The 16,150-nt window shown below is 40.0% G+C and overlaps 1 protein-coding gene across 1 annotated transcript in view; it reads left to right on the top strand.

The window, feature by feature from the left end:
* Arr1 (arrestin 1) overlaps positions 1-16,150 on the top strand; it is a 319,226-nt gene that overhangs the window by 145,425 nt on the left and 157,651 nt on the right. The window contains exon 3 of the mRNA XM_081769254.1: positions 14,194-14,372. Within this exon, the coding sequence (XP_081625380.1) occupies positions 14,194-14,372 (179 nt within the window). The remainder of the gene's footprint in view (positions 1-14,193; positions 14,373-16,150) is intronic.

The raw sequence follows: 16,150 nt of genomic DNA, 5'->3' as shown, positions 1-16,150 counted from the left end.
TGAGAAATTGATATTATTAAAAAGCCCATCTTGAAGTGGGTACAAATTACCTTCCAAAGTTATTAGAAACGCTTCCTCACCCCGAAAACTGTGAATTCGACAAATATATAAGTATTTTTTGAGATTTTATTTTTAGCTCTCCCAGGCCATCATCCTGTGAAGATGGGGATGAATTTGGATGTGACCTCCATTGGGTGCATCACTATCCATCTCAACGACCGAGAAAATTATGGATAAAACACTAAGATCAGTCGTTTTACATTATTTTTACATGTCACACCTCCCAACTTCCGTAACTTCATAATACTACAATATTTTCTTCTTAGATTGAAAGTAATATGTCCCCCAAGTTTGGTAAAGGTTGTCCCAGACATTCCAGAAATACGCTGGAATATTCATTTATACAGGAACAATAAAATACATAGAGCTGTGCGAGCAATGCCTTCGATGCTGCCGTTGTAAATTCAAAATCAGGCTGGCATGTTCCTTCAGAAGTGTTGCTATTTATCTCGGTGATAACGAAACCATGAACTCTACACTAATATCGGTCGTTTTGAATCATTGTATATGTTACTCCCTTCTACTCTCCTTATTAGATGTGCTGGGGAATCTTACTCCTACTGGAAGTTGAACTTAAAGGTCATCAGAACTGCTCCCAATGAACTTGGGGACCACGAAAGATATGGGTTGTATACTAACATTGGTCATTTTCAATTATTTCTACATGTCACAAATTTCACACACTCCTTCATTGTGTTAATGAGGGCTTAACTTGCATGGCATCGGAAGTGCCACTCTTTATCTAAGAGACCCCCAAAATTATAGATTCGACACTAATGTAGGTCTTTTTTTTTATAATTTTGATGTCAGCCCCTTTCATTCGTCCTAGGACAGCAAACGGATACTGCCACCGCAAGGACTAAATTTGGTCTTAAATGGCATTAAAATTTCTACCAATTAATTTAGCGAACAGTGCTGCATTTAGAAGCTCGGCGTCCCTACGCACTTTTGCTCTCGGCGCCCCCAATAACTACATATTTCTTCGCCCCTTGATCCCTAACTTACAAATAAAACTTAATTCGAATATGCTTAATTAGTGAATTTAGTGCAGTTAAATACCACTCACTAGATGCTACAGCTACAACTACGTAACAAAAAATAAATTGGAAAAATGTTCTGAATTATTTTCAGATTTCTTACGCTATCATTAAATATATTAGAATAGTAAAAGAGGATTGCTCATGAAATAGTATATTTGCTCTCGATTTTTAAAACTTTTTCATACGAAAAAAAATTAAAATTTTAAACTTTGCGCTCTTCAAATATGTTGCCCTCTAGGCACGGGCCTAGTTGGACTAATGGGAAATGCGGAACTGAAAACTTACGCTTCGGCTCTAATATCGGTTGATTTCGATATTTTTTTGTCGCTACGTAACCACCCTGGGTGCTAATGGGAGCTTAATTGGACTTGAATTGAAAGTAGAACTGTTTACCTAAGCGACCACGAAACTATGGATTCGATACTAATATCGATCCTTTTCTAGCATTTTTTATATGTATCCCGACAGTACTCTTTTCCAGATTGTAAGAAATATGGTTAAAATTGCTCTAGACATATCAGAATTATGTCGAAACACACACATACATCCACTTTCATATATATGTAAATACAGAGTGAGCGAGCGAGAAAGTGAGAGACAGCGACCAAAGGCATCACCACTTCCACATTACAAAAGCATATATCAGGTATTGAATTGAAAATCTATGTAAAGACCTGCTGTGGCATGCTTCATAAGGACAATTCCAGTCTGCTCACGTGACCTTTGGGGTTCGTGAATTTCTTGCGAGCGTTCCGACTTTGGATTCTCTGCTTATACCCTCTTTTTATGCCTCGGATATTTTTTCGAGAATGTCAATGACATGCCGTAATGCGAATGTTGAGAAGTAACCTTTATATGACAAATAGCTGCAAATAAATACACTACATAATTTATTTATTGCGATGATATTATTTTCTTAATTTGAATTTAACATTCACATATATCATAGAATACCAACGTACTGTGAACACCTGTTATATTTTAAGCATAAAAATCAATATGTTCTGCAACGATTATATGTTATATATATACAACTGACGTATTTTAATGTAATTATTTTATATAATCTTTCATGCATTGCGGAAAATAGAATTTCATTAAAAAAACGTTGACTCAGATGGCAACCGAACCCTCAACCTTACGATTTGAAATCCAACGGCGTACCACTGAACTAACACAAACCCTTTTCGGAGAATACTTCTGGCGACATATAGGTGCATTTAAGATAATCATTACCAGAGCCCGGATCTTGTGGACAAGTCAACTTTCTTCTGTTACGCATAGGAGAAGGCAAGTTCAAGTAAAAACGTTATCCATCAACTCTAGGTTCTAAAAATATAGTTTTTTAGGATCAACTTTTGGTCTCTTTTTGCTGTTTTGAAATTATATAATGAAATGTAATCCCATAGTGACAATTTGAACAATAATCTCTGTTTTGTTAAGGACTAAAAGATGAGAATTATATATAAAAACGAAAAAACAAAATTAGTGATATTTAGTTCCAGTACTGATGATGGATGATGGAAGTCAATGTGCTGATCACACACAAAACACCTGAAATCCATTTCCTTGATCATATTCAATTTATTTTGATCTGTAATCTTATTCATAGTTTTTATTAACAGTCAAATCTAGAGTTTTACCCTTGTAAAATTCTACTTCATTTTTTCGCTTGACAAGAAAAAAATAAATAAATACTTGCAGAATACCTGATCAATAATAAAATAAAAAGAAAAAAATAGCGACACGAAGATTCGAACACGGGTCGCGGAAAAGGGAAGTTTGCACGGATCCAATGAGCTACGGAATAAGATACACGCTATAAATATATGGCAATAATCGTAAGCTTCATTCTGTGAAAGAACCTTTTTTTTTCCTTTTATTAAGTTTTACGATATTTCTATAGTGTCTTGGGTGAACTGCAAAGAGATAGATCATGCAGTTATCGATTTGGTTAGGGATTCAACTTTAAAAACTTTTAAAACATTTAATTAAATCGCGATATGGTAGCAAGGAATGTGTAGCGATTTCATTCCAATAGTAAAGGGGAAAAGATAGTATCCCACGGAAAACATGCATTTTCTTATGTGACAGAGAATACATCACTTGGTAGCAGGGGCGTAGCCAGGATTTGATTTCAGGATTACCGCTGGCTAAATGTTCGTTTGGGATGTGTCCGGGGGTTCACCCCGGGAAAGTTTAAATAAAACCGCAATCTTAGGCCTTATATAAACAACTTCTACAAATGTCGGGCGTTCCAAACCTCCTGGCTACGCCACTGCTTGGTAGCATCCACTGTTCCTGATCATAATCAGTCTGTTTACTTCCACTTTCAGCCATAATTTTATTCTTCCAAGCCAAGAAGAATGCCTTCGTTCTACGCATTTGGCGCTCTTAAAAATAAAATTATGGTATAATTAAACGTGTGATTTTGCCATTTGAATGTAAATGTATGTCCCTTACTGACCAAAACAAATCTTGTGGGCGCAATCTGCTTCCTAAGCCCCGCGTGTGTGCTTCTCCCTGTTCCCAACAGAAAAGTTAGTTTAGGTATTTTCTGCAAAACTATTCGCGAGATATAGAATTTCATACTCAGTACTTCTGTTTACTTGGTACGGGAATTCATAGAATTGGAAATAATTCGTTTGTATAAGTATAATTATGCAGAACATCGATGAATAAATGTTTTGTGTTGCTAAAAGTGTATGCAAATTTTTAGGAAATTTTCTAGAGAGGTGGAAAATATTCTTCTCAGGCTGGGACAACAGTAATTAAGTTAGTGCCAAGGAAAGAAATACTAGAGACGGGGAATTTCTCTAGCTTCCTCTTAGAAATAAATCACTGGTCATAACGTACGTTTTTTCCTGACGTATGACTGTCAGCTATCCTGTGTGTCTCCGTGGATGAGTGAGCTAAGGCGTGGGTTGATAATCAAGGGGTTGAGGGTTCGAGTCCGGTCGTGGAAAGTTGGTATTTTTTTCCATTGTTCGTTCCCCATATCTTAAGATGTTTCTCTCCCTTCCTAATCATCTGATGCTCTCAACTGAGTTCTCCACTTGAATTCAACAATTGATAATGGGATGCTCTCAGGTTCGGGCGAGCTTTTACATGTCTACTTACAAAATCAAAATTTGCGACAAAATATGGATGCTATCCGACCATTTTGTCTCCAATTCTGAATTTGCACATGTGAGTGTTTTTCTCCTTCATCATATTTGCATCTCCCGTTTTCCTATGTTGTCAGTTATGACAAAAGATGACTTGGGAGCAAGATTTCAAATCATAAAAGAGCTATTCCAATGGACTTACTCTCGCCAAGCATTTGATTAAAAGTATATGTTATCATACTGTAGGAGGGGAGCATTCGCTCTTCCTACCCCCCCCCTGAAGTGATAGATTATTTATTCAGGTTCTGCAAAGTCATTTCAGATCAAACGACTTAAAGAGAGTTCATTCTAACAGCAACAGGATTGGACTTTCATTTTGTGTTTTAATATGTCGTCTCAAATAGGACAAATATCAAGTAATATGTTTGCCTTAAGAACTACACGTCTAAGATTTATTTCATTTTGGAGAAATGATACTGTAGACAGTAGTGGGAATTTTGCCCAAGTGTACGGGAATTTTCAGCTCCTGGCGATTAAGCCACCCGCCTTCTTTTAAAGCTAATTTGGTTGCATATCCCCCAGCAAATGCTTCGGACTCAACCGGTGGAGCACCTTAGCCGTAAACCTCCATATGGCTGTACCATTTAGAAGTGTCCCCCACTGTACAACACGGAATAAACAGCCTTGGAGACGTTCAGTATGGCAAATTGACATTTCCGTATACGCTAGTTTGCAATAGAAATCACTGCGTCCAGGACTTAAACGTTCCTGAAAATGCCATATACAGGCAAAAATGCCCGTTTCCCACTATCAAGTACTGGAGACTTCACTAGCTGTGAGTCAGTATTTTGTGAAACTACCTGGTTATTACTGACCGATAAAAATTGGTCTGTAGTCAGATGGCACCAAAGGTCCCGTTTCTTCGGAATGAAGACCGTCCGCGAGAATCTGAGTTGTTTAGGCAGGGTACCTCATAGGAGGAATATATTGTAAAGCTTCAAGTGGAGTCGGACCGAAATTTCTAACAGTTCATTCATGATCAAACCATCAGATCCAGGATTAGTACCACAACTGTATCGTGCCTCAGTGACTTCCTGAATCATTACTGGAGCCTACAAGTGGCTCAGAAGGAGGCTCTCGGAAGAAGTCGGCTCCTCGAGATAAGGAACTGGTTCCTTATCGAATACTCTGTGCCAAAAATCCTCATACCCTCAACAAGGGTCGCTTTGAGAGTCTCTGGGGCTGCCTAACACCTCCTTGGCGGCCACGTGTCTCGAAGGAGCTTCTGGATCCACTCTCGAAAGAACGTCTGTACCCGCGCGTACTCCTGTCTGCGCTACTTCCTTCTGGGTAGGACTTGGTCTGGAGAATCTTCATAGTAGCCGAAGTTCGATGGAGACGTGAGTGACCAAAATGTAGCTTTGACATATAGGAGAGTCTAGGCTAGACTTCCTCATCACCCAGGACCGCCTCTAGTATGTTCGCGAGATGACACTCCTGATACTTCTCGACACCGGGATGATACAGGTGGGTAGTTCGCCCAGGTAGCCCTCTCAACTTACCCATAACCGCTTCTGACCAAGAGAGTCCCTCGACGAAAGGATTGGAAATTCCGGAGTAGAAAAAGAGGAGGGAAAGAATAGCCAGACGTAGTTACCACCAAACACGGAGAAAGCGGATGTGCTAGGTGTTGTGCATGGCGCAGCTGAGAACCTTCGATGGACCCATCTGAATCACACGTAAGTCGCTAATAATTAGGCATCGCCATCTGGAGGGAAGGCTGGAGGCTCTTAGCTCACCAGAGAATTTTTTCTATAGGAGTCAATTCAAGAATCTCGCGGACTAGCTGTTGATGGCTTTTGGTGGAATCGAACAAGCGCCTTGTAATGACTTATGTCAAGACATGATTAAGGAATCGACATCCAACTAGAATTACTACATTAAGACTAGACAAATTATTTCATGATGAATACCTCTGCTGTAAACCAGGCTTCAGTTTGTTTTTAGTCACCGAATCGTGAAATCTCCTCTCTGACGTATAATTTCTACATTTATGTTAGCTTACACTTACAGCGGGCATACTTCTGGTCACGAAAGCTATATTATCTTCCAGAGACTAAATCAGAAAAAAATCATAATCTTTAGTAATTTCCCTAGGTATGATCTCTTTTCCCAGGATAAGGCAGAATCTCGTCACAATGAGAGACGCTTCTGCAGTGTAATTTGCGCTCATTGTTGTTGTAACATGGTTGGACCTTTTCTGCTTGCCATTTCTGATATAGACATTGCAGTGTTTGGACACACTGTGTCACTGTTCTACCAATGCTTCTTGGAGATGATGAACTCATCCAGAAAGTAGTAAATCACTGCAGCTGCAGATCAAAACACATCAACTATGAACTATTCTTATTTAGGTTTATCGTTTGTGTTACGCTGGAACACTGTAAAAGAGAACTCAAAACGCTAGCTTCTTTGGTTTCAGTCGTGTCGTGTTGCACTTATTTGTCCGTTTTTAAACCTTTCTTCAGCTTCTAGAAGTAACGTTCAAAAGTAGAATGATCAATACTGACTTTTGCGCAAAATTGCACATTTTCTGCTCTGCCTGGTTCAATAATCAGCTTAAATTCGTCGTTGGTAACAACACTAAATACGTTAGAAACCTTCTTTACTTTCATTGAAATCAACATTGCACTATGAATTCATTCATATTGCCACATTTCGATATTAGTGTTTCTACTGTTTATTTGGATCTGTGGTTGAGATGAAATTCATAGAAATAAATATGGCGAAAGTTGTGTTTTCACATTTTATTTTGCTATGGCAGAAAATAGACGAAAGCACACAGATATTTCAAAGAGCGTATATGGCGAGAAAGAAAATACTTTCGCTGGCATTCTTTCAAATGATAGGTAATATGTCTACAAACATATTTTATGACGAGAGTCATGTGTTAAATTGAAAGTACCTCAATACTGCTTTAATATAGAACAGTTCATATACTTGTTACGTTATTGGTGCTCTTTATTCCTATCGTTGACATGGAACTATATTTACAAAAGGAATTTAAAACGCAATATATTTCAAATACTTATCAGGGGTAAAAGTGGATCTGAAAAGTAATGGGACAGATGACATCACACCGTCCCCCGTACCTATCCTTGCCCATTGTATTTATTACTTTTAGGAAGTGAGAAGATGCGATAGATATATTTTGGAAGTGGGGTAACGGCGTCCTTCTGTGTTCCCCCTCAGTTTCACCCCCTGCTTTAGGTTTGATGAAAGTAAACAAGAGACTAACAAGTACGAACCATCATAGTAAGGTTCTGGCTCCTATTTTTTAAACAAAATGAGGTTATTACTGTAACATCTACTTCTGAAAAGGAACAAAATAGCAAAGGCATTATTCGGGAACTTACTCCGCATTAAACACCCCCGAAAGTGTACTGTAAATTGTTGATATTTTCATAAGAAGTAATTTAGACAACATTATAGGTTATTATAGGTCAATTACACCTTCGAAGGCAAATTATATCTTGTGAGTTTTTCAGAACAAATGAATTATGTCATATGGTCAGGTTACTAATGAAACCCTTAATTATAAAGTAAGGGCAAAACACTCTGAGTTATTTCTGAAAATACCGCTCGAGAGAAATTCAACCCAAGAAAAATTTGAAATAGAATATTGTCTTACCTCAAATATCAATTATTATTCTTCGAAGTAATCCCTGTTGATAGTAAGAGACTTCTGAGAACAGCTGTACAAATCCTGGAAACTCCTGGCGTACTCGTCTTTAGGAATGGACTTCAGCTGGTTCTTGAATGGTCTTCAGGAATGGACAAACATTATATTGGATGTCCAAAATGTCCGAAAACTTCTGGCCATTCAGGATTGATTTCAATTTGGGGAATAAGAAAAAGTCTGGGGAAGATATGTCTGGTAAGTAGAGTAGGTGATTGAGTGACATAACTTCCCTGTTGGCCAAGAACTACTGCACCAAAAAGCAGTGTGTGGAAGAGCATTGTCGTGGAGCAGGGTCCAGTCCCCTTGCCTGGCATACTGGAGGCGTATCCCGCTTGATCCGTTGCAGCAGACGTTTCAGTATTTTCACGTATGTAGCGGCATTTACCTCGGTGCCCTCGGGGAGGAATTCTTTATGGATGAAAACCTCAGAGTTTAGAAACATCATGAGCACTGTCTTTATGTGGGACTTCACAGGCGTCAAGCCGAAGTTGATTTGTTCCAGTGTCAAAATATGAGGCACGAGTCGCGAGAAAACCTTATGTTTACCTAAATCCTGGGTCACTGTGAAGTAGACTCTCTTACGATCAATTCTCACTTCCTCCAATTCATTCGCTGTCATATTACGATTCCGGGGTAAGAGTTCCTTCACTTTCCATACGTTATTCGTGTGTATGCAGTTGCAGGTCGGCCGGTTCCGGAGACGTTTTCCATGGTGATCCGCCCTCCTCGGAAACGTTTAAACTACTCATAAACATACTTTAAGATGGCATTAGATGTAAGTGTTCTACTGCCTAAATCCTGGTGACTTTTTACTTACACCCGCCTATGCCATCATTGGAAAATAGGGAAGACATCCCATGGATCTATGGTTATCAGCTGTAACCGGGCTGAGGCGGTAGGACGAAGCGAGGGCTCCCTTATCCCACTCCGATACGTCAAATCCGGCCACCCAGAGCGCAGCGTCATATTCATGAAGTTCCTGAATATCTTATGATTCGCGTAGAGCCAAGATGGTGACACGTGTAAGGGTTTCGGGTCGAATGAGAATGGCCAGCTCGCTTGAGGCGCGAGCCGACCATATTCTCCTCCACGAGACAGTGCAAGGTGTCATCTGGGGCCAGTGTCCTGAAATTTCTCTTATATACTCCCGAACTTGCGACAGAGTGTAAGCGACTATGTCATTCTTTCTAACGCCCTCTAAGGTCGGAATACGGGTTTCCGAAATACCATTCATCCCTGCTCCTCATATTCCTCGCACAATGCATCATAGATGACGTCGTGATGCCTGATTCGGATCCCTTGAATCCTACCACAATTCTGGATGATATGGGCAGCTGTCTCACTAACTCCACAGCTGGCCCGGCAGTCAGTGGACATCCCAAATCCGAGACCCACGCGATGTTCGAAATCTACTAGGTAAACATTTGATTCTCGTATGAAGAATATCCACATAGTCTTTGCCGGAAAGGATTAATGCACCACTCAAAGTGAGGGAGCAGATGACGCGCCAGCGGGGAACATTTCCGGAGTTCATATCAGTCGACAGAACTACGCACCTTGAGAGCCATCTCTTTTCTAATTTTCCGAGTATCACTCACGCCCTGCCTATAATCTCAACTCGGCCAAACGCCCACTCAACCTCCCTCTGGATGGAAGAAGAGGCATCATGGAACACCTCGAGCTGTAAGTTTTGGAGCTTCCTGAACTGCCTAAGTTTCAGCACAGGGATGGCTAATCTCAAAGAGGGGACACCAAGTCCACCCCCTCTTATTGGTGCGTGGAAGAAGGCCTTAGAGACATCATGAACCAGATGAAGCCAGCGGCACATTGTAGCATGCTCTTGTCAGTCTGTGCTTCAAGGCGGCCTGTCGTTGTACGACTCAACACCAGAGCCTGATAAAGCCTCGGCAACAAGTATTGGATCAGAAACAGGTTCCGCTCCTGTGGTGTCAATGGCGCTTTCCTAAGTCGTTCCAGATGAAGCACCAGAGAAGTCTTGGTCGTCTGTCGACCATTAGATGTAAATTATACTCCCAAATAATGCCAGTGTGAGATAACTCCGGTCAGGAGAAGAGGGTCGGATTCTATGTGAAACCGTGGTGCCGTCATGATCTTTATCTTCTTTCCTTTTCCGTCTGGCGTCATTGAGAGTACCGAGCTCTTCTTAAGGTTGAGCTCGAGGCTATTCTTCTTAAGCACCTCGACTGAAGTGTCGAGCAGTAGCTGCATGCCCGGTGCGGTAGATGAAATAAGCACCAGGTCGTCTGCAAAGGCTAGGGAGTTCACCCCTGCAGACGCGCTGAGATCAAAACCGACCTCAGGTGGTAACGCACGCAGCACACAGTCAATCACTAGATTGAACAGCAGTGGAGAGAGGGAGTCACCCTCCCGAACACCTCGATCGTCCAGCGCAGTTTCATAGGCCTCCCCGAGCTCAAAGATGGTCTCAGAGTTGGTGTATAACGCATCTACGTAATCCACAAAAGGAAGTGGAAGGCCAATGCGTTCGATAGTGGCAAGGATGGCAAGCTTTGACACAGAGTCATTTGGTTAAGAGACGTCTAGTGTGGCAAGATGCCATTGCCAAAGACGCTGGTTCGCAGGACCACTCACTGCGTCCAAGACTGAAACGTCCATCGACAGGCAAAAACGCCCTCTGCCGACTATTGAATACTGGGGCCTTCACTAGATGGGCTGCTAGTATCTTACGAAACTGCCTAGTGATTACAGACCCGATGGAAATTGGTCTGTAGTCGGACGGCGCCAAAGGACGCTCAGTTTTTGGAATGAAGACCGTCCGCGATAATAGAAAGGTGATCCGGCAGAGTGCCAATCAAAGGGAATAGTTTCTACAACTTCAGACGGAGTCGGACTGGAATTTCTAAAAGCTCATTCACAGTCAAGCCGTCGGATCCAGGGTCAATACCGCGACTAAGCCGAGCTCTGGTACCTTCCTCGATTGTTACGGGAGCTCACAAGTGACTTAGAAGAGTTTTTTTTGGAGAGAGCTGGTTCCTCAGGATAAGGAACCAATTCTCAACCGAATAGACCGCGCTAAAAACCCCTCATGGCGTCCGGAAATGGGCGCCTTGAGAGGTCTTCAGGCCGTCTAACATCTTCTTGGCGGCGAGATGTCATCGCTCTCGAAAGAGCTTCTGTACCCGGGTGTACTCCTGTTTGCGTTGCCTCCTCTTGGATAGGACCTGGTCAGGAGAGTTGTCACTGCAGCCAAAGTTCGACGGGAAAAACATGAAAGTGATCTACTGCCGTACTTCACTCGCCACTTCTGACAAACTGTTCCGTTTGGTTTAAGTTTTGGACTGGCATCACTACATGCATCCATCACTTAGTTCCTCAATGTGGACGATGTATTCCTCGTGCACGTAGTGCAACGTCAGGAGGTCTCCCTCAACCTTGATTCACAATTGTGATATAACACTTATTCTCTAAAGGAGTGGGTTATTCCCATTGCGCTGCCAGATTGAAGTCCTAAATGCCTACCAGTTACCTACAGGTGGAGATGGCTTTACTAGTGAGTCAAGGCCTCCCAACTCTGCAAGCATGGTGTCCAAGCGTTGAAAGGCAACCTCACCTACCGCCCATGCTCGCCTTTACGAGTTTTGTCGAATAAGCTAATACAGACTGCCAATCGCACTGACCACTGCCCGACAGAATCCAATCCAATTCCGGTAGGCCCTGACATGCCTGAAGAGACTTCTTCAGGCCATGCTTACTTTTATCGTTAAATAGTAACCGCTTTCAACGTAGAGGTACCGCATACACGTCGAGGTACTCCCGCATTTCATCCCGGATACAATGGTATGTGTTAAGTCATCATTTGAGTTTAATACCAGCTCTTTATGCTTTCGAGCTTCCTCCCTTCTACTAGAATCGGAATCCATTACCCAAATCTTTGAACCTGGAATCGGTACCTTTCCCCAGTCAACGCAACGCTCAGTCTGCCCGCAGGCAGTAAACCGACATTCCTCTCCGGTAAGATCATCCAAGCAATACGGGACTTCATCTAATTACCAAAGATACATCGTACATTACCAAAGCCAATGACTCATGTACACTATTCGTCTTTCAACATCTGGCCATTTGAGATTTGTAAGGCTCGTCCAAGCAACCCGGAACTTCCTCTCTTTTTCATGGTGAAATACCACGAACACATTGAGATACTTTGTATCTCTTCCTGGATCCAATAGTACGTGTAAGTCACCATTTGGGAGAAGGACCATGGCCATTGCTCTCTCCCGGTAGGACACTTCATGTGTCAGCACATTTTTTGTAAACTGTTGTGAATTTTTAATGGGTCTTTTTCGTTTATTTTCCAAGTTTATTTTCCAGAACAGCATACTCGTTTGCTGCTCCATTTAGATATCCAATTTTGATTTCGACCTCGTGCACTACATCTTCACTCTACAGTCTACTTTTACACATGATAAACACACTGGCAGTGCTGCCGCTCTGGAACTTATCAAGAGAAATGTCTTGACCTTGCGGGATGGCGGTGGTGCAGTTTTACGAACGTATGTAGTATGAGCTCACTCACCGAAGAGCTATGAACAAAATCTACTGAGTCGTTAATAAGAAAATTGACCGAATACTCACTCCTCGAGTAAACCACCCCTTATGGATAAATGAGTTTTACCGCATTATCAGGTTATTAATGAAATATTTATTTATGAAATATGAATAAAATCGCCCCCTGAGTAGTGTTGTAAAAAAAAGTTTTTTCTGTGAAGTTTTTTTTTCAAGCCTAGTAAATGTAACTACATCATCATGAACAAAAAATATTTAATTTAAATAATATACTTATGACAGATTTTGCCGGACCCTTCAAACTTGCCGCTCCATGCAAACGCAGGTGTTGCACATATGGTAGAGCCGGCTCTGCATATCATATATATCTAGTCGACAAATTATTTATATATGATATTTAGAAAAAACACTAGTAGGCAAATTAGTATTAGTTTTTACTTTTAGACAAGTTATTTGAATTTTATACTGCTCGTGACATTATTTTCGTACTTATTAAAGACCTGCTTTCACAAAAAAAGCAAAATTCCATTTCGACTTTTATTTCTTAGTTGATATTGATGAAAACTGCTGATACCCGAATTGTTAGTAGGTATGCTATTCATATAAATTGTAAAATATTTGTAGCGTATCAGTATCTAGCGTTTAATTTACGTTGCATTTTACGCTGATTACATGTACATAAAAATATTTCATACTTAAATAGACGTAAGATGCATTACAAATGACTATTTAAAAAAAACGAAATTTAGAAAAAAACCGAGAGGCAATGTTATTTTCTAAAAAAAAAAAAAAGTATATTTTTGAAAAAAATTACGAACTGTTTCTTTATTTACAACACTACCCCTGAGTCGTTTTCAGGAAAATAATTCTAAAGGAATTCACCGCTTCTAGATTTTTCCGAGAAAGATTTATATCATAAAATAAGGTTGTTAATGAAATATTGGTATATGGAATATAAATAAAATCGTTACAGCCGTTTTCGAGAAAATCGCAATTTTGATTTTTACCCTTCAGTAAACTACCTTTAATTTTGGGGGTAGGAAGAAAATTCGAAAAACCGCCTCTAGGTAATCTTATGAAAATCTTACCCTTAAAACTAAGTGAGAATATGTTAAACAGTTCAGCCTCTAGGTGAGTAACCACATTTACATGGAACAAACGGACGGACGAAAGAAAAGACATAACAGACTTTCAAATATTTCCTCCTTTTGGTTTTTGGCTCGTAGGGTCCATGAAATTTCGAATACGATTTTGTTTACGACGACCAATCTTTCTTATTTCGTATCATCACTCTAAAATAAAAAAATGGAAATGTAATTAGTTTTATGTTATTGCTTCATATACAATTTTCTCCTTTCTTAGTACTGTCTAGTTATACTAAACAGATACTAGAACGTTGAATCTAACAACGCAACAACTCTTACCAACGAACTAAATAAACTCTTGATCTATGATGAAGATAAAAATTCGTCAATCTATCATGAACGTTGCGGATGATCATGTGAAATTTGCTTACACCTTTCACTGTTTGGACGAATTTTCACCTAAAGATGGTCAAATGCATAAAGTACAGTTTTATTCTTGTGTTACAATAAAAAAGAAATGTTCTTTTTGTTCTTTCCTTACATTACTTTTGCTCCTTCTACATTAAGTATAGTCGATGACAAAGAAGTAAATTGAATCTAATGGTCTCTTGCAGGAACGTTTGATGAAGAAACTAGGACCAAATGCATTTCCTTTTACCTTTCAACTGCCAACATCAGCTCCGCCATCAGTATCATTGCAGCCAGGGCCTGAGGACGAAGGAAAACCATGTGGTGTCGAGTATTACGTTAAAATATTCACTGGAGAGTCAGACACTGACCGCTCACATAAGAGGTAAAGTAAAAAGTGTTTTATGTATAGAAATTTTTAAAAATCAGTTACGTAATACTTAACAATTTACCTAATTAGACAAGGTAAGGTTTCGTAAAATCTTTCGGAATATGTACTTTCTTCTTCTGATGCAATCCATTGAAACCTGTGCACGCTTCTTACTCCCTCTATGACGGTGAACTAAGCAGTGAAAAGCCACACCCTAGCACATATCACCACTCATTTTGAAATAAAGCATTGACTTGAGCATTTTGGCGTCTCACCACACTCGGTTAGTGTCTCTGGGAAGACTGTTCGAAGTCTAGCCGCACATTAACCAGATTAAATGAACTCAGTCCAAACAAGAGCAAGGTAGATGAGATATAAAGGGAGAGAACTGAACGCATTGATTGTACATCCAGTTTAGGCAATACGTAGTTTAGAAAAATATCTGCTTGCTTGCAGATTCGAACGATGAACTAAACCGAAAGATCAATAATTCCTTACATACCAGAGGCACTCAGGGGGATAATCAAAGGATATAGTAAGCAAATAATTTTCTGATACTCATATTGGATTCCACATACTGAAAAGTTCCTCGGTTTGCCCTCTTCCGTCCACTTAAAACTTGGATTGTAGATTGAAATGAAAGCTTAGTATCTTACTATGTAATGGTGCAAATAAAGGTTTCTAGTGATTAATATAATTTTTTAAAGGTTTGAGGTATGATAGTGGAGATTCAAGCACGTTTAGATCTTTGGAGTGTTGGGCCGCCATGAAGTTCTTCTTTCTTCAGGGAAAAGCTGCGAAAGGCATTCACACTGAGATATCATAAACATTTGGGGGAGCATGTCCTTCCTACAACACCATCTATACATGGATAGTTCGTTTCAAGACGTCATTTCAATGTTGAAGGTGAGTTCCCCACAGTGGGGACTCTCCAACCTCAACATTTTAATCGATCCATGTGAACAGGGAAATATCAACCCCACTAGAAAACATATAATTATTTCGCGCAAGCGTGCTGGTTGATTACCAGGACCATACTGATCATACGCCAACTTTCAGAAACGTACGTGCCGAATAGTGATCGGAAGTAACGAGTTGAAGCATCAAAGGCAGTTTTGATCTCGTTTAAACTAGTGCTCCTAATTTTTTGGGAGCTGGGTAGAGGGCGATTAGTTACTGACGATGAAATGAAGTTTAATATCTATGATCCTGAGACGAAAGAGCAATCAACGGAGTAACATTACTACTGGTTTTGCCTTGGCTTCAATTTCTGGAGTAAAGATATTATTCTATTGATGTGCCTATTGGACTAATTGCACGAGGTAATTAATGCAAAATAATGCGGAAAGTTTCTAAAGGAATTATTTTTCACGACAATTGTTTAGTTTACACATACCATGTTGTGACTTTCAAATTAAGCCCTGAAATTCTACAGACGTGTTCAAATTATTAGACTCAACATTTAGTTTCTGAATATTTTACTGTACTTACAATATTACGTGAGAAAATACGTTCGTACTTAGTCCAAATTACTACTTTGAAACTCTGTCCTAATTTCTAGTGGGTGTGGCATATGCTTTTTAATAAAACAAATGCTTACAATACCATTCAAATATAATTACTATAAAGTGTGTACAGTGAAACCTGTCTATGTTGGCCACCATCGGTTCCATCGAAAAGTGGCCAACTTAGATAGGTGGCCAACTTACAGAAGACAAGTGTGATTGGTGTATTTTTGGAATAGGATTTCTAGTATTATTTGATTGTAAAATTTTAATAAGCAGTGGCACGAC

The sequence above is a fragment of the Thermobia domestica genome, chromosome 8, assembly GCF_964235325.1.
Source record: "Thermobia domestica chromosome 8, izTheDome1.hap1.1, whole genome shotgun sequence".
NCBI lineage: Eukaryota > Metazoa > Arthropoda > Insecta > Zygentoma > Lepismatidae > Thermobia > Thermobia domestica.
The sequence above is the reverse complement of the archived record's forward strand: the minus strand, read 5'-3'. Positions and strand labels throughout refer to the sequence as shown.